The sequence below is a fragment of the Vanessa atalanta genome, chromosome 21, assembly GCF_905147765.1.
Source record: "Vanessa atalanta chromosome 21, ilVanAtal1.2, whole genome shotgun sequence".
In the NCBI taxonomy this organism is placed as follows: Eukaryota; Metazoa; Arthropoda; class Insecta; order Lepidoptera; family Nymphalidae; genus Vanessa; species Vanessa atalanta.
Window position 1 is genome coordinate 6,812,502 of NC_061891.1, and position 26,371 is coordinate 6,838,872.

Here is a 26,371-nt window from a genome sequence, read left to right on the forward strand (position 1 = left end):
TGTTACGCCATACGTTAATCTGATCAAATAATTTAAACTTTTAATCCTTGTTTGTGGATTGAACGGGATTCTGATAACGGAAATTTGAGACTTGTTAAATATAACCGTTATGTTAACCGACAACGCTGTTGTTAAATTATATATACAAGGTAATAATTATATTTCATGTTTGATATATATAATGTAATTATGAAATGGTTTCGTTTAATTATTACAACAGAGAGCCATTGCATGTTAACACTAATATTCGACGGTGAAAAAATTCGGTGCTTCGTGCTTGAGTACCAATTTCCCATTACAAATTCGACCGCCAAACATCAATAGTATTATTGTGTTCAGATTCGAAGGGTGAGTTAGCAACGTAACTACAGGCACGAGAGACATAACCCCGATCCCAATGTTGGTGGCGAATTGACGATGTATGATGGTTAATATTGCCAAGGTCTATGGGCAGTGGTGACCACATAACAACTGGTGGTCCATTTGCTGGTCTGTTGTAACAAAATGTGGAGAAAGTTAATCTCTACCAGTTAATATTTAGGCTGAGGTGAAATTCATGAAGACGATGCATTGCAACAATATATAGTATAAGTAGTCGTATCTATAATATATATGCACACACAAATAATATACGATGATAATATAATTTATAGCACAAAAACTCTAAAAAGAAATAATAAAAAGTTTATACTTTAGTTAAATATCTATATAATTATGAACTCATTTTACAATTATTATTTTTTTGACACTAATCTTAAATACATAATTGATAAAACAAATAAATAATTAAATATAATTTTTTATACACTGTCTGTGCACGCATTGTAAATAAATATGTGTATATCTATCTTTATTTTGTATAACAATTTAAAATAAATATTTTGATTACAGCAATAAATATTTAATTAAATCAAATTCACACCGAGATTCGTACATGTTATTCCACCATGTTCTGAACTTTGAAATGACAACATTTTGAACGAGACGCGCCGGACTGTTCAATGTTTCACATAAGGCACACGCGTTTAGTATGGGCGATTTGCTGATGATGTAGTAGTTTTTCCAACGGAAAAAATCGTAATATTTCTCTTTATTCTCGATAATATCATGCATAGAGGCCGCTAGAGCCTTTGCGCTTGTGTTAAGTGCGTTTATATAAGATCCTGGAGGTAGATAACTGAAAATAATCACACTTTAATTAGAATGACATGTGACTGTGTGGTTATTGCTTAAAACTCAACGGAGCTTACTAAAGAGCTGGTTCCTACTGAATTGCCAGATTTTATCAATTTTTGATCGTCGGTTTCAGCTAACTTTTATTAAGACTAGCTGAAGTGCTGCTGTTGGTGAAGGCACCAGCGCGAAATTTATAACACGTTACATATAGCACAAAAATCTTCAAACCCCAATTCACCCTCTTAAATAGAGTAAACTATGTTCTTTTCCAGGACTCTAGCTATCTTTACACCAAATTTCATCAAAATCGGTTCAGTAGTATAAACATGAAGAGGTAACAGAAACAGTCCCACCTCTCGCATTTATAATATTAGTATAAAAGTATAGATTTTAAATTTAATCAACACTCATGACAAAATAATATTGAAAACAATTTAGATTTCTAATTCCTTTTTAATAATGAAAAGGGCAACATAATAAAAATAAACTTGACTGTTTAAATGATACTTGACGATTGTTAATATAGTTTTAGGGGCAACAAAATTCAATCAATATTATAAACGCGAAGTAACCCTATCTGTCTGTCTGTTGCTCTTTCTCGGCCAAACCACTGAGCCTAATTTGATTAAGTTAAGTACGAAGCAAGCTTAAACCCCAAAGAAGCACCTGTCAATTAACCCCTAAACGCAAGCAAAGCCGTGGGTGACAACTAATCTATTCTAATATTATAAATCTGAAAGTAACGCTGTCTGTCTGTATGTTGCTTTTTTACTGCCAAACCAATGAACTGAATTTGACGTAATTTAGTATGAATCAAACTTGAACTCCAAGGAAGGACATAGGTTACTTTTTTTGCCTAACATATGACAACCAACCCCTAAAACGCGAGCGAAGCCGCGGGCGAACACTAATTTTCTATAAACTAATTCACTATTTAAGATAATTGCCTTGTGTTCTATATTCACATGTCATTGGGATGTCGATACCTCATGACAACGTAGTAGCAACCAGCACATTTGTGCAAACATGTACATAAACGTTCACTGACCTATCATATCTAGCTCCACCATATACGATCGGCACAGCATTGTTATTATAAGCATATAAAACAATATCCGTTATATAATCATAAGCAAGAGAATCTTCAAATGCAAGATAGAAGTAGTAATTCTTTCTCAACCTCCAGAAACAAGGGTTCATTGTCTTCCGTTTACACTGTTTCAAACCACACGGACCAAAAATGTCGACGTCAAGGTTATACTTTGCTAAATTCCTTTGAAGATCTTGTATCAAATTTTCTCTCTTGCTTCTGCTCTCACATTTATCTAAAAAAATGACTGCAGCTTTACTTTTAGTGACGAATTGTGACTTTAAAGAAGCGTCTATTGGTTTCATGTTGTAGTTCCATCGGAAATGGTTTCCGAGTTCTTCGAAGTCTGTATTGTAAACCGTGATGAAACGATATGATATTGTAGAATCAAATCTGCAAACATAATATTTACTATAACTATATAAAGATTATTGATATTTATTGATACGTTATAGGTATTAGAAATAAATTGTATTTATATCTAAGTTTGTATAATTCGTTGTTTTGATTTCACTCCTAATTACAATAATATAAAAATAGACTTCTCTTCAATTAATATTCCTATAAGATTTCACACACACACACAAACACACACACACACACACACACACAAACGCAAGCGCGCGCGCGCGCGCGCACACACAAACACGCACAAACACACACACATACGCACGCACGCTCGCACGTTGGAGTTGGCATATCTACACCGACTTGCCAACTTTGCGACAAAACATTTTTTTTATGATATATTTGTACTTACATAATTTCATTGTAATTGTTAAGAAAAAACATATTGTACACAATTAAAAAGTAACATATTAAAATGAGACCAGTACTATTACTCCATAATTACTCTATAATACAGATGATTTTATAACCTAGCTAGGAATATAATAATTCATCCATCTGATTGAAATTGAATTTTACAAACCACATTTGTAAAATATCTATGGCCTACATGATAAATTAATAAGCCAGTATAGTCACAAGAAAAAAAAACCTTACGTATTCGTTCCCAAGGTAGAGAATAAGCGATGTAAAAGGCGTTTAATGTATCTATAGGAAGTAGTGACCACTAACCATCACCAATAAATAATACAAAGGAACTTACCTATATGTCCAAGTCCAATTAAAGAAATCATCATAAACTGGATTGCATACGGGTAAGTTATCAGAGGAATCATTCGCCACGAATATATATTTCTGAGTCGAACTTCGTAATTCGGGCAAGTTATATGCATCTTTACTAACATCTTGTAAATTGAATAAAATCACATCGAAATATCTCAAATCGCCGAATAAACTTTTATTAGTAGTGAAATAACAGTTGATAAACGCACACTCTTGATCTATAAAATATTTTTGACCCTCGCCTTCTAAACCATATACTTTAGTCCAGAGTAAAATATTTCTCATATCAGGTACAAAACGATCGATTCTTATGAATTGCACCTTTTTATATGATTTCAGAATAGCAAAATATGTTACTATTATGAAGATTACAACGTGACTTTTGGCAAATTTTAATAATCGGACCATTGTAAATTACTTTTATATCGACTGTCGTTGACTGATTCAAGTTATCGTATACGAGCTGAAGACGCCGTTTTTAATAAATATTTTGCTTTAAAGATTCTTGCGAACCAAACAATTGTTGAGTCGTTATGCTTGTTTGCTTCGTACTTCTCAAAAGCGGTTTCGTCATACAATTTCTTCATAATGCAACAAGTGTATACAATACATTGAGATGTCAGTTCAATCTTTAGATTTCATTCCCATATTTTTTAATTCGTGTTTTTATAAATACATTATTATAACATATACATTACTATATCAAAATGGCGATCCATAAAGACCAGAAGGGATGACCCAATTCTGGACAAACTGGCCAAATACCATCCAGACCAGCTGAGGAATCCAGAATCCCACGAAGACTAAAACAATGGTGAGAGAATCGCATAGAGATTCGTTCGCTAGTTTTTAAGTTTATCGTGTATAGAAGGATAGAAGCGGTGGGATGACTTTATTTTATAATAAATATATATTTATATATATGTAGGTGACAGTGTCAACTTGCGTTCGACATTTTGAAGTGACCACACTGCTAAATTAAAAATATATACACTGCGAGTCTTAACCTATTCCCTCCATACTACGCTAAATGTACAACTGCTGGTCGAAAACCTCCTCTTTTTTAAGGAAATGGATTGAATATACTTCCAGCACATTCCTGAATTGCATTATATATTTATTATTTAGATCTTTTAAGATTTGATATATTCATTTGTTAGGAATATTTAGTAAAACATTATTGTTCTTAGAAATATTTATTATTTACAATAAATAATATCATCAGGAAGGTGCGTACTTAGGTAATATCTCATTTACCCTATACAGTAAAAAGTTAAAGGTCCAAAAATAAATATTAACACAAAAATGATTTAATACATCAACATGCCATTTGTATAATTTCATTCAAAAAGAAAAATCCAATTTCATTTGTCACAACGATTTGGCGTGATTTTTTCCAACACGCAACACTGTATTGTGTCCGTGATGTGGGTGAAGACAGGACTTGTCCGTTCTCGTCGTTCTATAAAGGACACCCTCGTTTACAGGAAAATCATTTTGATGGATGCTTCGAAAAATGTTATTTTTTTATTATGAATGTAATTGTACAAAATGTGAAATTATTTACAAACATAATTATTGTAAGATTGATTTAATGAATGCGGTGCTGTATTCAATGATTTTAATAATGTTTTTGTTAAAAGAAAGTTAGCAAGTTTTTGTGAGTATATTATAAACCAGCTACATCCTATATAGCCAAAGCATCTGCTTATATAGCCTACATCTAGACACGCGGTAGCGCGGTAGCGGTAGCACCGTTATATATTAATAGCATAAGTCGATTTTTGTCCCAGTGATTATGGGAGGATAACTTTACCTAAATATTAGGTTATGGTCTCATTTTGAAGAGCTCCAGCCGTAGATGTGCAGAAAAATAAAGAGGATTCTTGATTCCAATTTAAAAAATTGTTAGAATTTAACAAATAATTGATTTTGAAAAAGTTACTGTATAAAAAAAAAAATCAAATGAAAAACGTCCGACCTTACTACGACATACGTTGTGATTGTGTTTTAATAAAAAATATTTTATAAGTGACTGCTAGGTTACGAACTGACTGAATCAGAGGTCTAAGAAAGCACATTTTGATCTAATTTAGTATCATCTCAGCTTGGCTGCAGCAAGCCACCGTGGAACCTTACTTGCGTATTTTTTTCGTATCGGTGATGATCGAGAATAAACATTGTCGAAATCTTATTAGTGTTCCTGAGCAGTTTATAGTACAAGACGTCTTTGAAGCCAAGTTTCTGGTACTTATTTCTCATCAGGTGCAATAAAAAAGTCAGGCTGTGCCATTCTTCCACCTAAGAATGATCACTGCGACCAAATCAATCAACAGGTCCAAGACAAACTACCAGGTCAGTCGCAGCTATAAAAGCATATCTGTTGTCACGGACGATTTTGCAGAGCAAACTTAATACCCAATTCAATTTTTGTACAGCCTCAACGTGTCAGGACTTCCACCTCGCAACTTACAATTGAATATTGGTTAAATTGTCACCCTGCTTCGTAACTTGAACGTGGAAGTAGTCCTTGTGAAGCGTCGCCATTTTCCAGTCAAGTTGGCATTTGCCATGTCGATTAACAAGAGCCAAATACACGTTGCAATATCTCGAGTTGGTTCTGACAACACACAAAGATACAAATTGACATCAACTAGCAGCATAGTGTTATTAATGGAGAAGAACCATTCACTAATTCACAGTTCATTGACCATTTGTTAAACAAATTATTATTAAATTAATTTCATTCAAATTACAATGTTTTAGCTGTAAATTGTGAAAGTTTCAAATAAAATTAAAGTAAATTGTTATCAATAAATGCCAATTCTAATTGAACTAATGTACACTATTTGATATTAAAAAAGGGTTTCATAATTTTGCATAAACGCGAAGTTTCGCGAGCAACACATTAGTATTAAAATTAATGTTGTAGCATGACTATTCAAACTTTCATATTATAAAAGTCCCTTGAATAAAGTACAGGTTAATTTCACGTTTGAACGTCATCGGCGCCGTGGCTTAGTTGGTTAAAGCGCCTGTCTAGTAAACAGGAGATCGCGAGTTCGAATCTCGCCGGGGCCTCATCAGATTGAGATGTTTGGTATTTTTGTGATGTGCTTTTTTTCAATAACCTGCTTACTTTATTATTATATCAGAAGAATAAAAATGTATGGTGGCGTACTACTGTCAATTTTCAGACTCTGACCTAGATCAGGGAGTTTCTTGACGATAACATCCAATAAATATACTAAATTATATTTAAAAAAAAAGCATATAATAGTTAGCCCTTTTAAATTAGATACGAAAGACTGTCGACTGAAAATCGGTATATTTTGCTATATATTTTTTAAATTATTTTCGATATATAGGTGGTAAATGGTTAACAACGCTACAATATACACTAGGGCTTTAAAAAATATTAACCACTCGTCAATACGCCGCCATCCTTTGGAATTAAAAAGTTTTGACCCTTAAGCCTGGAATAACAATGGCTTACTCACCCTGCAAACCGGACCACAACAATAGTAAGTAGTGTAGTACAAAGTTTACCTTTCAATAATTATTTTTATAACCCAAAGTATACATTTCCTTCCATATAAAACTTATAACATGTAAGGACCCTACAAAAATGTTAATTGTTTTAAAATAATATTCAATACTATTAAACAGCGATAAATAAATAATTTACTAAAATAGTTTTAAAATTAAATATCTGAATTAATATTTATTTGTTGACGTAATCAATTAATAAAATAGGTAGAAGAACGATAATTTGCTTGCTCTTTATCTAATTCATTTAAGTTCGCTGCAGAATAAGTACAGTTTATAGGTATATGGCAACTGTCTATATTTCTCTGGAAGACTTTCAAGTATTATTTCAAAGGTTACGTAAGATTTTCCATTGAATAATTTGCGTTTGAGATTTTTTTTATGCTATATGGTTCAAACGAGCAGGAGGATCACCTAATGGAAAGCACCTAACAAGCCCATCTGCAACAACGTGGGGCCATTTCACAGAGTGGTTGTTCGAGGTGGAAAATGCATTAAAAATCACGCGATTTTCCGACATAGTTGATGTGGAAGAAACTTCAAATTTTAACGTGACATTGAAAGATGAAATTCAGCAGCCGGGATTAACCCAAACAAATCCTTGAAACATTCTTCGTGAAAATGCTGTAGAAGACGCAGTGTTCTCTGATGTGTCACGTGATGGTGCAACGTGAAGTACCTGCTTGCCTTGCAGAGCACAGCAAGCTTTCTAGATGCCAATTTAGTTGTACCTTCCTATCACGGAACTGAACGAGGTTCAAAAGATTAACGCCAAGTATTCCTGGCTGTGGCAGCAATGGGAATGTTCTCAAATCGTGGAGATACGACAAATTATGCCTTTTTAGCGGTTAGCGCGCAAATTGTGTCTTTGGGGTTGATTTAGCTGGCCGCATTCCGAGACTGTCGAAAAAAAGTCGATTCAAAAAAATCGGTCGAATATAAAAAGTCAGTCTCATAAATAAATAAAAAAAAGAACTATAACTATAATTTTAATAATACTTTATTGCAATTTGCAATCTCGTTACGGTTATTAAAATATTGCTTTAAAATATTAAATTATTATGTTAAGCATAACGGGACTGACAAATGTCAATGAGTAATGACAAATTAAAATTGACGGCAAAGAAATTGACAAGTGAATAAAAACAGTTCAGTACGACAAATTAAAGGATAAATACAACAAACATTAATTTTAAGTATCATTTCAATTGTAATAAAGGCTTAATGAAGCCTATAATATATATATGTAGAAAAAATTACTACAATAGACACACATCACATCGCTTTGTTTTAAAAGTAGGGTTATGGTGTGACTCAAGGTGAATTTTATAAAAAAAAACAAGATTTTGACGTCTGGTATTAAAGTACCCCGCCTTATATGGGTTGAAAAGGTTGTACCATAAGTTCCTGGATCAGTGTGCATTAAGATTTCATCATGAGTGATCGCGAGAAACCCAGTAGCTCTGAGTCACAAGATGACAAAGAAAAGAAAATTATCAGAGTTCCTTCGCTACCAATCTCAACTGGATCAAGGTTATTTGGCTTCTTGTGTTATAATATTTCATTTCTAAGCGAACAAATCAGCTATTTCTTATTAAAAATAAATAAAATACTCCTAATGGCATTATATGAAACATTTTTAGCAATAAAAAATATTTTTTACTAATACAAATATTATGTCCCATAACAGTAGTAGCCGCAGCTACTTTACAAACGAGCCACTTCAGTTCAGAGTAAAAGGCTCAACAATCACAGGTGCCTCGCCCCCCAATTTCGTCACTCTGGAAGATATTATGAAAGCAGCTCATGGGATGCAGAACATGGCTTTAGCTCATGAAATTGCTGTTGATCAGGACTTCATGTTAGAGCCGTTTGAACCTCCAGATAATAGGTATAAAACATAAACATATGAGTCAAAAGATTGAATATTTATTTATTATTATTATATTTAATTCAATAAAATGATATGTAAACTACTCATACAATCTTATCTAAACAGATATAAACTCTCTTTCAGTTATCAAAAGTTGGTTAAAGAAACTATGCACAAAGCATACTTTGATATTTTGCGTGAACAATTAAACTCCGATCCACCTGAACATAAACAGGCCCTTGTGTTGCTTGAAGATGTGAAGCAGGTAAATTAAAAAACTATGTTAATAAAAATTTCCCTTCCTTAAGCATATACCTCCAGTTTTGGAAAAGCTAATGAAAGGTTAAGTTAATTCAAACTTTGTAATCTCTGCTGTAGTTATGTCCTTGTGTTTGGCAACCCTTTGTTTTATTATTGATTAAATTTAGCGTGATTTAATATGCAGGCAATATTACAATTGATATTTTGTAATTCAATTTTAGACATCACTGTAATATATTTGGCATCCACTACATACACTGTTATACAATTCAAAGAAATATTAACTAGGTTCAATTGAATCTGACTGTTTATTGGTCACTGACAAGTGGCACAACAGGCAACCAATGAGAATTCAGCATCTAGTTAAACTAGTAAATCTAACTTGGATAAGCATTCCAGAAACTGAATGTTAATACGACATACTATACAATTACTACTACTAATAACATCAGCTCTCTTTGTAGATTGAATTTTTTTTTTTTCAATGTTATTATCTCCTACAAAACTGTCTTTGGTCTAGTGGCTAGATATAAGGTTGCATATCCTGAGGCCCTGGTTTCAAAGTTATAAGACTGTTAAAAAGTATGGGTTTTTCTTTCGTAAAAAGTAAACCTGTTGATCCTTTGCCAGTACTCTTTCCTGTTGTGTTGTTATTGCGGTCCCATCGGGTTATAAGAGAGCATTTATATTTGCTAACACATTTGTGCACTGTATGCCCTGTGTAATTGGCTGGATGGTCGAAATCAGTCAGGAAGACATCACATTTATATATTAATATTTTTTCATTTATGTAGATATAATTTGAGTCACTTCTTTTAGGCATCATCATTTACTTGTCCTTATTCCATTTATAATAGTGTTAGTATGATAAGTTTCTAGCATTGCTTATCCCAATATCAAGATTTATCCCAATATAAGTGTATGTAAACATCCGATATATCTATATTTATACTAGGTTTTAAAACTTTGATGAACAGTAAGTTTGCTAGACACAATGATAGTAATTGTTATGATTTGTATAGACATGTGCTGACTTTGAAAATGTTTAGTAATATAATATTATATATTTATGTTTACCAAAAGGACATAAAATAGAATGTTCATTACATAGACAGATTTTTGTATAACTGTGCCAACTATACACATAATTTAATATCAAATGAAAATTGAACATTTCTTTGTTTATATTTCAATGTCGTTTCAATAATAATAATTAAATTACCAATATAAACATTTAAAGATTAACATAAAGAGGAAACAGTATCTAATTAATTTATATTATATTTCAGGGTCTCTTCTCCATTTTACTTCCTCGTCACACTCGTATAAAGGAAATGATTGAAGAAGTATTAGATACGGAGTTTATTAAACAACAAGCTGATAACAACAGCCTTGACTTTCAAAAGTATGCTACCTTTGTGATAGACTTGATGGCCAAGCTTGCCGCTCCAGCCCGAGATGAAATGATCCAAAATATAACTACATTGACTAACACAGTGAGTGTATTTTATATATCATTGTTTAATGTATACTCATTTGCCACCTAAACATAAAAAAAATCTATTTATACATAGGCAAAGAGAAAACAGTTTATTACTTATTACTCCCCTGTTTGATAATTTAATTACAATTGAATTTTAGCAACTGTGCGAACATTCATATAAATAAATTTAAAAGTCAATAATGTTAGAAATATATCAATTAGTAGAAATTAGTTAAATTGACAGTCTAAATCTCATTATGTTTGATTATTAACTCTCTCAATGTTTTTGATTAGATACTAACTTAGTAGCAAAACAAATGACTGGTATTTTTACTTGCATTACAATTATTTTAACTTTGCAATAAACCCAAGCATCTGGCACTTCGTATATAGGTATAAGGTTAACAACTATAATTCTACGCGCTATCGTGATGTACAATAATTAGGGTTGTCGCATCCTCGGGATGCCTTTGCTTTGTTGTTCATTTAAATTATTATTTTTATTATTCATTAAATGTAATAACCAATAAAACAAAGTATTTTAATAAAATTAAACATATGTACATTATACATAGTTAAAAGTAAAGCTTGATATAATAGTTTCTTAAACTTTAAAATATTCGTCATTTCATTGAAATCATAAGCGACAACCCTTCCGTATTCCAAGCAGGTTGTTTAACAAACAATATACGCTAATGCGTAGTATGAAAGCGCAATTTAGATGTACAAAATGGCGGGTTTCTTGAATACCAAAGAAGTGCTACTTTTGTACTTCATAATCTATATATTAATACAATGTATTGAGGAGTAAAAAAGTTGGAACAGTTAAGAGTTTATAAGGGGAAGGAATGCAGCAAGCTATAAAACAAAAAAAAATAATTAATAAATAAATAAGTGCACAAGTTGTAATATATACATATTCCATATAAAATATTCATAGTTTACGACTTTACTACTTTCCAACAAACGTCAAACTTAAAAATCAATGACGCATTTTTCAGTCAGTGATACAGGCATATAGGACATACATCTTAGTTCTTAAGATTTTTGGCTAATTTGCAATGTAAGGGATGGTTAATATGTTTTACAATGCAAATTTCTATGGTTGGTGGTGACCACTTACCATCAGGTAGCATCCAAAAACAAGTTGATAGTAATTTTTTCTAAATTTTTAATGATTACATTCACAATCGGAAATTCGCTTTTGATTTTATATTCCGCGCGCTCCGTCTGGACCACTATTATTATTTACTAGCTGTGCCAGCGACTTTATGCGCGTTTGAATTTAATAAAAAGCGTGGCTTTATTATTATTTTACTTATAATTCTAAAATAAAAAAATAAAAAAGTAAAATAAAAAAGTAGCCTAAGTTACTCCTTATTACATCAGCTGTCTGTCAGTGAAAGTCCCGTCAAAATCGGTCCAGCCGTTCCAGAGATTAGCCGGAACAAACAGACAGACAAAAATTGTAGAAAATATTAGACACTCCAATTTTATTAAATGTATAGATTATGTTTAGTTATTGCATGCTCAATTGAATTTATTTGAACCATATAATAGTTAGTCATCTAAATTTATTTTTACCATTGAACTATTTTTGTTGTTGTTTGTTCATACTTTAATTTATTAACTGTAGTAATAAGGTCTTCCACCTTTGTGATTGTTCTAATACTTAACAATACAGATTATTAAACCACCCACATCCGAACATATTTAAAAAGCAAATACCGAATACACAAAATTCTGACTCATAAAATAATTATTCCTCAGTAAGGTGCGTGGGTTACCTTTATGCATTTTTATTGTTACAAAGTTTATTGACCTATAAGCTTTTAAATTTATAATGAATAATTATAAGTCATAATTATGGCAATGTCGTAAAGATCTAAGGTTCCACCACTGCGTAAAACTCTCCACATGTTATTATTTTTATTTTTTTACCTGTTTATAACATAAAAGGACTTGGTAACTCTAATAAAACACATATATCTGACATATATGTCTAATATTATCTGTGTTGTATGAATATGACTCATCTCTGCTAATATTATAATTGTGAAAGTAACTCTGTCTGTTGTTTACGTTTAAACCGCTAAACCGATTTAGATGAAATTTGGTATATAGATAGATTGAGTTCCGGATAAGGACATAGACTTTTTTAATTCATACCTCAAGAGGATGAATGGGGATTTGTGTGCGGTTAGTTTTATAAATTTTGCGTAGGTAGGCTCAGCTAATATGGCAAATATGTATAAAGTGAATACTTTTAAACATATCTGACTTTGCTAGTTGATCGAATAACTTAGTTGTGTTATAGAGAACTGATGGATAAGAATAACTAATTTTCGTTTCAGTTGCCCTTATTTTACTAAAACAGTTTTACTCAGAGACGTCAAGAGTCCGAATGAGACTGCAATTTATTCAAAAAACGTGTTGTAAAAATGGTTAATTGGCATTCAAATTAATTGGCATCTCCGAGAATAGCTGATATATTATTTTAAGTTTAATATGATACTATATTATTAAATCTTCATTTTTTATTTCAAACAAAAGTAAATAACAGTTTAATTAATGTATTTAAAAACTTAGATATAGAGATATGTATATTAATAAGTGTTATCATAAAATAATTTCAGGTGGACATATTCCGAGCAATTCTTGAAACATTGGAAGTGCTAAAGCTAGACCTTGCGAACACTCTAATAGCAATGATACGACCACACGTGCAGCAGGAGAGCGTACAGTACGAGAGGGCGAAATTCGATGAAATGTTAAAACTGGCAGAAGGTAATCAATAAATTATACCTTGATATTAAAGATACCAGAAATTATTATTAACCCTAGATATTTCTGAATTCCGGGATTCGAATTCCAGGTCGGGTCGATTGAATTTTATATGGTCATTTTATCTGTCAAGGAATTGTCAGCAGCAGCTGAGAGATGAGAATTTACTATTGTTACAATTCCGTGCCTCCGGAATGTATAACGGGCTCGGGCCGCGCGCACGCGCACGCACTCACACGCACTCACACGCACACACAACAAAATTGTAAACGACAATATCTCCTAGTTGGCTAGTAGTTAAGATTGAACAGTTGCCGAATTTAGTTTAGAATTTTTGTATCACCAGCCTATTGGCCGTCTTGTATTCAAGACAAATTCCAGCAAAAATTATTGAAATTAAAGTGATTTTAATATAAAATCTTTTCCGTCCTGTACTTTATTTTTTTTTATTTCAGATGGCTTGCAATATACGAAAGAATGGCTGCTGCGGCACACCGACAAGTCTGGTCTGAGTTTGCCAGTCACTGACCCCAATATTATAAGAAACGTCACAGCACAAACATTAGCAAAAGCTTATCTAGAACTCCTGGAATGGGACGAATCTCAAAACTATCCCGAGGTATGTGTAGTTTTTCAAGAAAATTTTAAACTTACGAAAGTACATATATGTATATATATATATATATTTTTTTTTTTAAACGCGTTTTACGCTTGGTTTCGCGCAGGTGATGATATTATCTTTTTCATCCACTGGTAGTGTTTAGAAGATTGGAATTTTAAACAAATTGAATCTAATCACACTAATTTGGTGGTAGGCCTTTGTGCAATTACGTCTGAGGGCAAAGTTAGCTCGTCGTAACTACAGGCACGAGGGACTTAACATCTTAGTTCACAGGGTCGTTGGTGCGTTGACGATGGTTAGTATTACGGCACCAATATCTATTTGCGATGGTGACCACTTACCACTAGGTGTTATTTGCTCGATCACCTACCTAATTAATATGATATATATCCATGTATATATTATATTAAATACCATTAACTGCCAACAACCCTTACATGCCCCTCGCATGCAGCGATGTCAGAAGGGCAGAAATTAGTGCCCTATAAACGTAAAACTATATTACATGAACCGTAAGCAGTTGTTTCAGAAGGCGTTATAAACTTAATAAAACACTTTAGATAATTTTAAAGGAAAATTATACAATTTAGAGTTATTATTGAATTTGTTTTAATTATCTTTTGTAATATTTATATTATACCATCGTTCACCCTTTACTGTTGTGTTGGGATGTCGTTTCCCTAAGAAACAAAAATTAAAAGATAAAATTGTCTTTTCAGACGGTGACGCTCGACAAGCCTCGATTCACAGAACTCGGTACCCAAGTGTACCGACTCATTTGTGTCGCGTCCTTATTGCTGGTGAGCCCCTCGTGTGGTGGGGACTCCCAAGAGCAACACAAACAAAGCCTTAAGGAAAAGCTCTTCATCATTCTAGACACGACCAGCAATGACATGTAAGGGTTTTTTTTTTATTCAACAGTATTCTGTTATCTCGATCGCACTGATCAATCTGCTACGTCCCATTTGTAAAATTAAAAACAATTATAAGATTAATCATATTATTATTTAATAAATCCTGGTGTTAGATATCAGTCAAAAAATTGTTTTGTTATTATTTTGAAACGGTCGTATCGGAACTCTGTTTCAAGCCATGGTGCTTGAAACAGTTACTTTGTATCTTGTAATCTTCTTTCCGAACCTGGTGCCAGCTTTGCATTTAATTCTAAACTGTAATGTGATTCAAAAGTGATTTATGAGCCTACTTGTTGATAAAGAATATATTTTAATTGTTTATGTTTCTACGAAATATTCCTTGCCCTTTTATTTTACAGATTACTACAAAACGCTTTACTTATTTATGTAGATTTTTTTTTAAGTAATTGAATCTATGTGTTGGTATAACTATGGTAACGATAATAAACTACTTATTTACAGTGAACTGAAAGCCGTGCTTCCATCAATTGCCGAAGAAGTAATTCTGGTAACCGAACAACTCCTTGAAAATCTCGGCCAGGATCCGTTAACGAGTGATATGAAAGAACTTATCAGGACTCAGATTCTATCGCTCAGAGATCCCGAACACCGAGTGAGACAGATTGTTCGTGAGTACTTAACTTTTATAATACTCATATTTATGGGCAATCAGCAAAAAGTCAACATCGTTAGGACCGTCAGGACCAGACTTTGGGGAGGGCAACCGGGGTCGCCCCCACAGCTGAGATTCGGACGTGTTAACAATTTTAATGTAATTTTTGTTTCTCTAGATATAATCAAATTATAATAATATACCTAATTACTATTTTAAAAGTTACCGTTACAAAGAGTAAACATGTTTTAGACAAACCTGACTGACAGAGATGAAAATGTTAAAATTAATTAGTAATATAAATAATTAGAGGCCATTCATTGTAGCACCATGGCCTTCGGGACTTTAAATCCGACTTTGATTACCATGCAATACACACGAACTTAATATTTTTATCAATGGTATGATACTAATGGTTTTATGAAGTCCAGTCAGCGTGATTGACTGGAATGCGACAGTACTTTTTCGTTGAGATTTAAAAGGATTGCATTTGCATTCATAGAGCCGAGATGACCCAGTGGTTAGAACGCGTGCATCTTAACTTAAATTGCGGATTCAAAGCCATTCAAACAGCACTGAATTTTCATGTGCTTAATTTTTGTTTGAAATTCATCTCGTGCTCGACGATGAAGGAAAACTTCGTGAGGAAACCTGCATGTGTCTAATTTCAAAGAAATTCTGCCACATGTGAATCCACCAATCCGCATTGGAGCAGCGTGGTGTAATACCCAGCTAAGCCCAGCCGTGAGAAATTTACAGGCCGTTATTGCATATGCATTCATATTTTTTTGCATAGAATTTACTATATTTGTTATATTTTATTTTTAAAGTTTAAGTCCATACATTTTGTTGAATATTGTTTTCACTGATTCAGCTGATTGTTAATACTACGATGCTAGAGCAATGCTGCTGTTTACTTGTAGAATGACTAATCAGTAGTTGGTACTTAAATTGACTTGTACAAAGCTCTACAACAATGTACACAGGACGATGAGTATTATGACGGGGCAGCTTATTACAAACAAACATGTAAATATTATCCACAGATCAAAGAGTCATGGAATTCTTGAAGGTGATACTGGTATGCGCGGGTGGCTCTCGCCAGATACCCGTGGGCCTGTCCGCCTTCACCAAGGAGCTGACTTCAGTCTCCGGTACTCTGCTTCGTTGCGTGATGCACAATAAAGCTGTCTTCACACAACATTACCTCGAGATTATTGAGGAGGAGTTAAGTAAGACTTAGGATTTTTAATCTGTTTCTAAATGTCACTGTCAACGTCGAGTTGACAAATATTTTAATGAAGAAAATAATCGATTACAATTTTTAATATTTATTTTATTTCCACTCTCTAAGGTCGTAGTACTAATTAGTTATTACTAATATTGTATTGTGTGGTCAGTTAACACACCCAATAACTATTTCAATCTACTTAAAAAAAAAAAAAATGTGGCCGTCACGCGACGACCGGTAAACGTGAAATATCGAAATTGATGTCTATTTACAGAATTTATAATGAAAGAAAAGAGATTCGATACTAAAAAAAATATATTTTTCTTATTATTAAAATAAAAAATTATAGTAACGAGGTATATTGTGTACGCACACAAGGGAGTAGGGGGTAGGTAGTGGGCGGAGAGGGCATGATGGGTCATGCTGTTTTCATACGAGTCGCTCCTACTCCCAAGTAGCGCTGTAACAAGTTCCCTATAAAAAAAAAATCTTATTAAAAATTGAAAGCTTTTAGTGTAAAAATATTGTTGTCACAAAAACTCGCTTTCAAAGTAAGCAAAGTTGTATTATCCTATAGTACAGTAGGGTGATTTTAGGTAAGATCGAACCGATTGAAATTTCATTCCGCAGGCATTGCTAGCTAATGAAACTGCTTCAATTGACTGGAAAATAACATATATATATATATATATAGTAAGTGATCAAATCGGCCCGAAATTTTGTCTCGCCGTCATGGTCGATCTTGCCCCAACTCACCCCAATAAAATCACATAAATGATATTAAAATTACAGACTAACTCTAACTTTTAAAAGATATATTGTAAACAGTATGTTTTATCAAAGCGAAACTCAATCCGATATGAACTCCTTTGCAAAAAGAACGGGCACTTTTAATTTATTCAAGTAATTTTAGTATTAACAGTTGCAAAAGGGATTATATGCAATACAATAAATATAGAATATATATATATAATTTTATTTACTGATGTAAAAACATTTTTGTTTGATAATTAAGTCGATTTTCATTTTTTTTTTATTTGAATTTTTAAGAAATTAGTCATTTTGACAAAAAAAAGCTTCAATTGAATTTCTCCTTCATTTATTATAAGTTCCAAAAAAAAAATTTGGAGTGTGGCCTCCTCTGGCTGAAATAACTGCTACAATTCGTCTTCGGATGCTTTGGACGAGGTTGTTTGTGAGGTCTAGGGGAGTATTCTGTGGGTACAGGGTCTCAATGGGATTAATGTCGGGACTTCGTGCTGGCGAATCAAAACAGCGGATCCCGACTTCTAAAAAGTAAGAGTCTACGTCGCCCGTCCAAAGTACTCGAGCAGTCTCGTCCATTAACACGCAGCACTTCCTGTAACAGCTAACCCTGATTGTGCATGAGGAATTAGGAGTTCCGTGATGTGGCGTTGTGCATTTAGATAGCCATTCTACGAAAACTAACTTAGTACGATCTTCAGAAGTTATGCCAGCCCAAAACATGGCAGAGCGTCCACCGTACGACTTAATTTCTTTGAAACGTACCTCTACATAACACTCTCCTGGTCTTCTTAGCACTTTACGACGTCGATCCTCACCAAATAAAAAGATTCTTCGTTAGAAAGTAAAATCTTGCTCCATTCTACATCGGTCCACGTCACACAATTATCGGAAAATAAATCGCCTTTTCATAGTTGTACAGAAAAGTATACATGCCCGTTTTATTTTGCAAATGGATTTATAAAAAAGTTAATGTTATATAATCATTATGGCCATAATTATGAATTTTACTATAAATCATTTCAAAATTATATTAATAGTAAATTATAATGTTTATGTAGAAAAAATATATTAATGGCATCAAATTATTTATTACGTATTGCTATTATACAATTATTGTGAACGAAACATGCTAATAGGTGACAATAATTATCGAAAATCACTTATTTTAATCAAGTGTAGGTATTTTTAACCAAGTTTTAACTCAAAATCACTATTTTAATAAATAATATTTACTCGTCCATTTTTTATGAAAATTATCTCCTCTTGTCCGATTTCTCCCATGAAAGCAATCAGACAACTACGCAGCACATATTATAGTACTCTTGTGTGGGCGCAAACACAGGTGCACTTTCCATTCCTCTCTCATAGTCCATTGAGACGGAAAATCTAACAGGAACGGAAGGAGTTCAGGTGTAGAACTTGGTTTTACGTCCTTTCCGAGGAACGAGAGTGTACACACTTCTAAATTCCAAATGGGCTGTTACTGAGAATTCGCCAAAAAAAACCAATAACATTTCATCGGCACGTTCAAAGCATATTAATTTAAAACAATGCATTATATACTCTTTAATGATAGTTTTTTTTTAATTTAATTGTAGTATAAATTGAGAACTGATATATCAAAATTGTTTATTCCTAACGTCTTATTGCATTTATTGTGTGATTGTTATAATTATTTTGATAATGAAATGTTTGTACTCCAATGTATATCCTAAATGAATATTGTAATAACATGGTTAAGTGCTTCCTTTGTCTAATATAAGTTAACCAGTCAAAGCTTTTTGGCCAATGGGCCGGTTTGATATTTTTATTTAATTCGTGAGGCGAAGATCGAAGTCTCATTTTAACCGCGAATCATAAACGTCTTTGACCGTGACATGGTTAAGACCGTAAACTGGTATTAATTATGGAATTGGTATTAAATAGTGCTGTGCTATATATAAATATATATTCATCATGAACTGTTTGTAGTACATTGATATCAAATAAAACAAAATCAAATCAAAAAAATATAAATCAGTAATATTGATGTATGCAGTAGCATAATACTCCATAATACAGATTTATCAATCCGCAACAAATATTTGATAGCAACAGTTATGCTATAACCGTAATAGTACCACTGAGCTACAATCGTTAACGTCCGACAACAAAACAATTTATATACATAGAGGGGGTAGAAAATGTCCAGCGGGGAATCCCTAGCGCCCCGGAATGAGCTAGCGGTCCTGGCTACAATTCGCCTGAGTTTGTTTAAGTTTACTCCTGCCCTTGGAATATAGTGCGTGATCATGCGCCTAGGGTAATTTTATTCAATACCGAAAATATTACGTACAATCTTCTGACACATAGTAATAACAACACAATTAACATTCGAGTGTGAATAAAAATCAATGTTTTACTTTTAAAATAAGATAATGGATTTATATAATATAACGATTTCATTACGAGAACCTCGTGGTTTATTAATTTTATTAGATAGAGCACAATGTATTACCGGAACAAACATTTATAAAAATGTGATGTACTTTTTTTGTATGTGCAAATAAAACAAACAAAGCCTCAGTTGTTGTTTATTTATTATATACCTCTTCACGTTAGATATATAAGATGCACAAGTTAACACCTTGATATTTCAAGAAGACATTAAAACGAAGATTGCAAGTTTGATCTTAGCAAGCCCAAAACAAACAAAAAAAAACAACATCAGTTAACTTTGATTTTATTTTAATGTTTTTACCCGGACGGGTATGTTTACCTGATGGTAAGTGGTCGCCACGGCCTTTAGACATTTGCGTAAGTTATAAATTAAAAAAAAAATCTCTTGCCAATGCGCCACCAACCTTGGGAACTAAGATTTTATGCCTGTAGTAAAAGTGGCTCACTCAAATGTGTGCCGGTAGTTTTCAAAACTAAAGTAGCGTGATATAATAAATTCCTTTTATATCCGGCTATCAAATGATGCTTACATTTACAACGATATACCAAAGTTAACTCATTTTCGTTCACAATGCATTACATTATACATTTTTTAAGTTTTGGATCGTCAATTTACAAGAAGATGAATGTACACCTTGAGAAATATAAACAGTCATAAAAAGAGTACACCTCATCTAATGAAGAAATTATGTTGATAAAAAATATATATTTTTGTTTATAATAATTGTTTTATTGAAGTCAGTAAACATATTATATTTATCAGATAATTTAATCAGAGCCACTGTGTCGTGAAGACGCGCTGGATGCAGATCCGCTACGGGAACCCTGTAAACCATTTTTATTTAATAAACCTTACTTTGTTTCAAGTTTCAAAGTTGAAATATAACGTAAAAATTCCAATATATTCAAAAGGGTATTTTGGTCTAAGTTTTTATGAATATTAAGTTATTTAATGAAAAAGATAATTAATTTAATAATTAATTATGTACTTAATTATGTAGATAAAGTTTAAAATTATTTTACACTGTAAATGCTCGCCGCGCCGCGTCTCTCCCTGTGAGAATTGACCCCAACTAGTGATTACATAGTTCAGTTTTTTGCAAATTTAAAGATTTTTATAAATTTAGGATATCTTACTTGTCTCGACCCGCTGGCAGAACGACTTCTAGATCGTTCGGAGCCGCTCCCGGATGGGGAATTCTTTCTGGAACTGGCCCTAGAAGATGCCTTAGAACCTGAACCCTTCGATGATGCCCTGGAAGACGCACGGGAAGATCTTCTGCTCGCTCGAGACGAAGCTCGGGAACTCGCCTTCGATGAGGCTTTCGAACCCTACAATGAAATCGTATCGTCAAAATTTTAATTAGTAAATAGTACAAGAAAATCTTGTACTATTTACTAATTTTAACACAACAAGATTTTAAGTTTACATTATGATGTTTCAGACTTTATGTAGTAGCTACATGTCACAATCTACAATACACTGGCGTGAATGGTTTTCACTATTATGATATGTTTGTTATTAAAAAAATAAAACTAAAAAGAGAGAGTTTAAGCTCTTACCTTATTGCTAGCCTTAGAACTGGCTCTAGAGCCTCGTCTGCTGGTGGAGCTGGCGCGCGAACCCTTGCTCTTCGAGCTGGCGCGGGACGAGGCCCGTGAACCGGATCGAGACCGGCCCGAAGCGGATCTTAAAAAAATAGATAAAATATGTTAATTGATTTCTCAAACAAATTTATTAGTAAAATTTAAAAGGTTATCACGCAACATACCTCCCAGAAGCTGACTGCACAGATCCAGATCTAGATCTCGACTTCCTAGACCCCGAACCTGATCGAGAGCGACTCCTCGACTTGCTCTTCGATCGGCCTCTGGATACCGACCTTGACCTGTTTGAGCCCTTCGATTTCTCCGACTCTTGAGGTGATTTTGATACTGACTTCGAACGGGATCGTGATCTGCAATCATTATATTTTTATATATAATCTAAAAAGCCAGAAAACAAAAAACATTACATAGTTACAAAACATTATCAGACAGTGTAAAATAAAATTAGTGAATAATCTTAAAACGAAACTGTGTAACAAAATAAGTTGTGTGACCAACTTCAAATAATATGAAGTTTGTCAATATGTATATACAGATTAATTTAACATTTTTGTATCCAAACCAATAAATCTTTTCTATGTTTGTACTAGCTGAATCTGTAGCTTTATCTGCGCTAAATTTTAAAACTTCACCCCACAATTTACTTCTTGAGAGGTGAATAAAAAAAAGTAGCCCATGTCCTTTCCTGGGACTCAAACTATCTCCATACAAAATTTCATGTAAACCAGTTCAACAGTTTATTATTATAAATGCGAAAGTCACTCTGTCTGTTTCACTTTCCCTGCTAAGCCATAAGTCAAAGATGGACAAATGCTAATTTTTCATTCGTTAAATCGCCTCAAAGAATGAAAAATGTTGCGGATAAGGGGTAGTATAGTTGTTTATTGTTGTTTATTATTAACTAAGATTGTATGTCTTATCATTAAATAATTAATTAAAATATTTAAAAAATAGAAAAACCAATCAAGCCTCCACATATCATCACAAAAACACAAACAAAAGCAGACAAAGATACTAAAATGATACATCTAATTACACAACTTTAATAATTTATATAAAAGATTTAAAGTTCTTGAAACATTTTCGTCACAAGCGGAGAGTTGCAAGTTGCGGATTCAACTATTACTTTATAAAATGAATCAAGTATAAAAATATATAAATAGGAGAAAGGAATGATTTAACATATGTTAATGACCAGTTACTGACCTTTCTTTTTCATTTCGGTCTTGTTTCTCTTCTTCTTCATCATCATCGTCTTCTTCCTCTTCCTCATCCTCTTCCTAAAAGTCAATTAACAACAATATTAAGGTATAATCTATACTAACATTATAAAGCTAGACAGTAGCCTGATTATGCATGATTTATCAGTCGTATTTGTAAACATATTTTTGTATTAGTTAATCCACTTAATGGTCCAGTGCTTTTAGTCACTTTATTGTAGACACCTGATACAGGAATGTACAAATAACCATAAAATATTAAAAAATAACAGTGAACAATGAAACAACCATACAATTGAATCATAAATGAAATAAATATTTCTAATTAGGTAATATTTTACTTTGTAACTTACTGATTAAACTACTAAAACAATGTTCATAATGCCTTAACCAGAATATGGAGATGCTCTCCAAAGACAAAGACGGTTTCAGTCAATAATATTATTATAAAGTTTTAGTACCTACTTTACTTATTTCTGTGGTTTCACCTGCTTTAAATTTAGACTATTGAAATGAGATTTTCATATTTTTATAATCCACTAAATTACTAACAACACTTTATTTACTGTTACCACATTATAACATAGTACATATAATATACTTATTTACTCATGTATCTAGTTTTCCATTCAATATTCAAATTCTCTGTCATGATAACATTTATTAAATAAAATAGTAGCAACTAAAATTTAATATAAAAACATATTATATCGTCAAATAGTAATACAATTTTGGTGTGTTCCAGTTTGAAGGGTAAGTGAGTAAGGGTAAGCATCTTAGATCCCATTGTTTGTGGTGCATTGGCAATGTAGAGAGTGGCTTAAATTTATGACAGTACCAGTGTCTATGGATGGTGGTGATTGGCAAATGGGTGACTCATTTGCCAGTCAGCTTAGGTAATAAAAGAAAATAAAAAATAGAATAAAATAAATAGGCTTTGTAACCTGCGGGGGTTCCAGCTGTTTCTCTCTCAAACGTAGCATACGGTGTTCTGGAGCACTCAGAGGCCTATGGGTAACAACAAGTCTAGTCAACGCCTGAGCTGCTGCACCAGCGCGGGCTCGTCGTTTTGAGAGCCGCACTCGTGTCTCCAGTTCATTGTAATAAATACAATGGTTGCGTACAACCTAAAAACAAAAATAAAAAATATATTATATTTATCTTATAGAATATATTAAATATTTTATTAATGCAATAATTTACATTAATGGTTTATTTTTTAAAGCAATTTTTATGAATGGCTAGTTTTTTATGGTAATATAAATAAATAAATAAATAAATAAATAATATATAAAATATGTATATGAACCCATATATATGTTTAGATTCCTAAATAAAGTCAAATTTTGACATTTATACTACATATAAGTACACATATGAATAGACTAATTAAAATCATGAATATTTTGCATGAAATCATATAAGTAATACATAAAATCTATGTATTTATTTCTTACCAAAAAGTAGTTCTCCTCATAGCCTTTTGAGGCTTTACTTTTGACATTCCAGTTGTATTCCCTAGCCATTTTATATTCATATGTGTCACCATCCAAGTAAGGAATATTCTCAGCAATATCACGTCTTCGCTTCTGAATGGTATCTTCTGTGGGTAGACAATAAGCAACAAACTGTTCGCCACTTTCATCCATCACACCCCTGAAGATAATAAAGTATATTTTAACATAATATACAGGAATTATACACCAAAAAAGTATGAAAATTATCTCATTTAACTAAGTCTCTTTTAAGGACAACTATGAACAGGATCTGAGTTCAGATCTGATGATCTAATTTATCAAATATATCATTTAAAAAAATAATCAGAGTTTTATGTAATTTTAGATTATATCATTATAACTATGCAATTTCTATAGTGACCATTGAGGGCCTACGCATCTGCAAATTTATAAGTTCCTATTTCACATTTTAAATACTACTTACCTAATCATGGCTTGAGACATAGCTTCAATCTGTCCTGCAATATTCTTATCCGCTGGTGCAGGATCTGAATCAAATATGACCTGGGCACAAGGGTACTTCCACATATCAAAGTCAGGGAACACAGACATAACCTCCACTGGTGTCACGCCAGGTTTACTGTAATGCTTCTCAATGGGCTTCTTATTATCTTCAAAGGTCTTTTCGATAGCTTTAATTTGACTATCTCTGTCCATATACAATGTCTCTTCACTAAATATTTTCTTGACATTGTAACCCACCTTGGCTTCAACCTAAAAATTACAAATATGAGATGATTATTTCTTGTTTTTACAAAAAGAAAATGGTTCAAGTATAACATAAGGTTGGTATAATCCAGGCTGTGGAAGATAATAGCTGGTAGTACCTTTTCCATAGATTGCGGTTGAAACCTAGTTTGTTCTGTAGATATATACTCAGATCGACGCAACCATGACACACTCTTAGCATGATGACGAGAGCGCTTTGAATCTTGGGGCGTAAGCACGTCATCTTCAAGAAGTTTCTCATCTGCTGGATCTAACTGTGCATTGCCGTCGCCTTGGTAGATATCTCTATTTATCAAGTCAATATGAACACCGAGATCATGTTCCGTTAATACTTCATATCTGTAATTCTTCTCTAGAGACGTCGGATTGTACTGAATGAACCTCGTCGATGGAAATGGATATGTTATAAACTTCAGATCAAATGGTATGTCGGGAAGGGTATTGCAATATTTGACACGCGTTACAAGTTCCGACCTAAAATGTATTACACAATCAATAAACATTAAAACAACCGAATATAATTTTATTCCATAAAAAACCAACTAACCTCCTTTCTCCTGTCCTTTGAGGACGCTTCTCGCGTTCGGCCTCATTAGTTTGAACAGTTGGTGGCATTTTTAATTATAGTGCATTTCATACCTGTTTATAACACATTTCTATCTTACTTCCACAATAACAATAAGAGAAACTTAAAACTAAACAGCATCACCAGCGTTAAAATGTTTTGACAATCGAAATATCTGGAGTTAACAGATAACCAAAATAAACACAGATAATCAAAATATACATGACAGATTATAAAATAAGTCTAGTATATTTTTAAAACCGTAGCAATATTTTCAAAAATTCCTTGCATCTCCAATGCACCAGTAATCTTGGGAACAGATATGTCTCTTGTGCCTTTAATTACACCGGCTCGCCTCGGCTCGGTTCAATGCAGAACACAATAATGCTAAGTATTGCCACATGGCGGTAGAATATATTTATTAGTGGGTAGTACTTACAAGTACTAGGTTTGCACAAAGTTTTACAACCAGGTAAACTACCAAAAATTGATATAGCTATTTCATTGTGATTATTGATTATTCACAATTGCAATGAACATAGCAGCAAAACGAGGAATACAAATATCCCTTGTAATATTATATGGAACTTATCCGAGGCTGCTGCTTGGCACCGTAGTATTTAATTATAAATATTAAACAAAACAATAAATATACAGAGCTTTTTTTATATAGCTTAATGATTTTTGTCTACCTTAATGAGGTGATTTATTATAGCAGAAATTATAAGAAATTCGTCTCTCTAAATAACTGGTGATTCCAATCAATCTAATATATTATATATATTTATTTGAAACACT

General features: G+C 32.8%; 3 protein-coding genes and 1 non-coding gene across 4 annotated transcripts; 2 read left to right on the top strand and 2 right to left on the bottom strand.

The window, feature by feature from the left end:
* Positions 1-647: 647 nt before the first annotated feature.
* On the bottom strand, positions 648-3,475 carry LOC125072218 (alpha-(1,3)-fucosyltransferase C-like). Its single transcript, XM_047682744.1, has 4 exons — positions 3,378-3,475; positions 2,225-2,659; positions 935-1,177; positions 648-663 (listed from the first exon to the last, which is right to left on the bottom strand). The coding sequence occupies exons 2-4, from the start codon at positions 2,569-2,571 to the stop codon at positions 648-650; spliced, it is 606 nt and encodes a 201-aa protein (XP_047538700.1). The 5' UTR covers positions 2,572-2,659; positions 3,378-3,475.
* Positions 3,476-6,404: 2,929 nt separating this feature from the next.
* Positions 6,405-6,478, top strand: Trnat-agu. The gene has a single exon. It is a non-coding gene; the product is annotated as a tRNA-Thr (tRNA).
* Positions 6,479-8,069: 1,591 nt separating this feature from the next.
* LOC125072243 (T-complex protein 11-like protein 1) lies at positions 8,070-18,295 on the top strand. The gene is made up of 9 exons (XM_047682771.1): positions 8,070-8,479; positions 8,637-8,837; positions 8,964-9,084; positions 10,370-10,576; positions 13,200-13,350; positions 13,803-13,966; positions 14,689-14,864; positions 15,346-15,512; positions 16,543-18,295. The coding sequence occupies exons 1-9, from the start codon at positions 8,382-8,384 to the stop codon at positions 16,737-16,739; spliced, it is 1,482 nt and encodes a 493-aa protein (XP_047538727.1). The 5' UTR covers positions 8,070-8,381; the 3' UTR covers positions 16,740-18,295.
* A 1,759-nt stretch (positions 18,296-20,054) lies between these two features.
* Positions 20,055-25,732, bottom strand: LOC125072242 (RNA polymerase II-associated factor 1 homolog). The gene is made up of 10 exons (XM_047682770.1): positions 25,556-25,732; positions 25,107-25,482; positions 24,704-24,993; positions 24,220-24,418; positions 23,707-23,889; positions 22,749-22,822; positions 21,707-21,892; positions 21,498-21,624; positions 21,072-21,266; positions 20,055-20,759 (listed from the first exon to the last, which is right to left on the bottom strand). Exons 1-10 carry the CDS (start codon positions 25,621-25,623, stop codon positions 20,703-20,705), a joined length of 1,755 nt encoding a protein of 584 aa, XP_047538726.1. The 5' UTR covers positions 25,624-25,732; the 3' UTR covers positions 20,055-20,702.
* Positions 25,733-26,371: the final 639 nt, after the last annotated feature.

Coding starts and splice junctions, on each gene's coding strand:
- LOC125072218 (XM_047682744.1), bottom strand. CDS start 2,571: ATGAAACCAATAGACGCTTCTTTAAAGTCACAATTCGTCACTAAAAGT. Junction 1,178..2,224: donor GGTGGAGCTAGATATGATAG/GTCAGTGAACGT, acceptor GATTATTTTCAG/TTATCTACCTCCAGGATCTT.
- LOC125072243 (XM_047682771.1), top strand. CDS start 8,382: ATGAGTGATCGCGAGAAACCCAGTAGCTCTGAGTCACAAGATGACAAA. Junction 8,838..8,963: donor TTTGAACCTCCAGATAATAG/GTATAAAACATA, acceptor ACTCTCTTTCAG/TTATCAAAAGTTGGTTAAAG. Junction 14,865..15,345: donor GACACGACCAGCAATGACAT/GTAAGGGTTTTT, acceptor ACTTATTTACAG/TGAACTGAAAGCCGTGCTTC.
- LOC125072242 (XM_047682770.1), bottom strand. CDS start 25,623: ATGCCACCAACTGTTCAAACTAATGAGGCCGAACGCGAGAAGCGTCCT. Junction 25,483..25,555: donor CAAAGGACAGGAGAAAGGAG/GTTAGTTGGTTT, acceptor AATACATTTTAG/GTCGGAACTTGTAACGCGTG. Junction 20,760..21,071: donor CTGCCAGCGGGTCGAGACAA/GTAAGATATCCT, acceptor AATGGTTTACAG/GGTTCCCGTAGCGGATCTGC.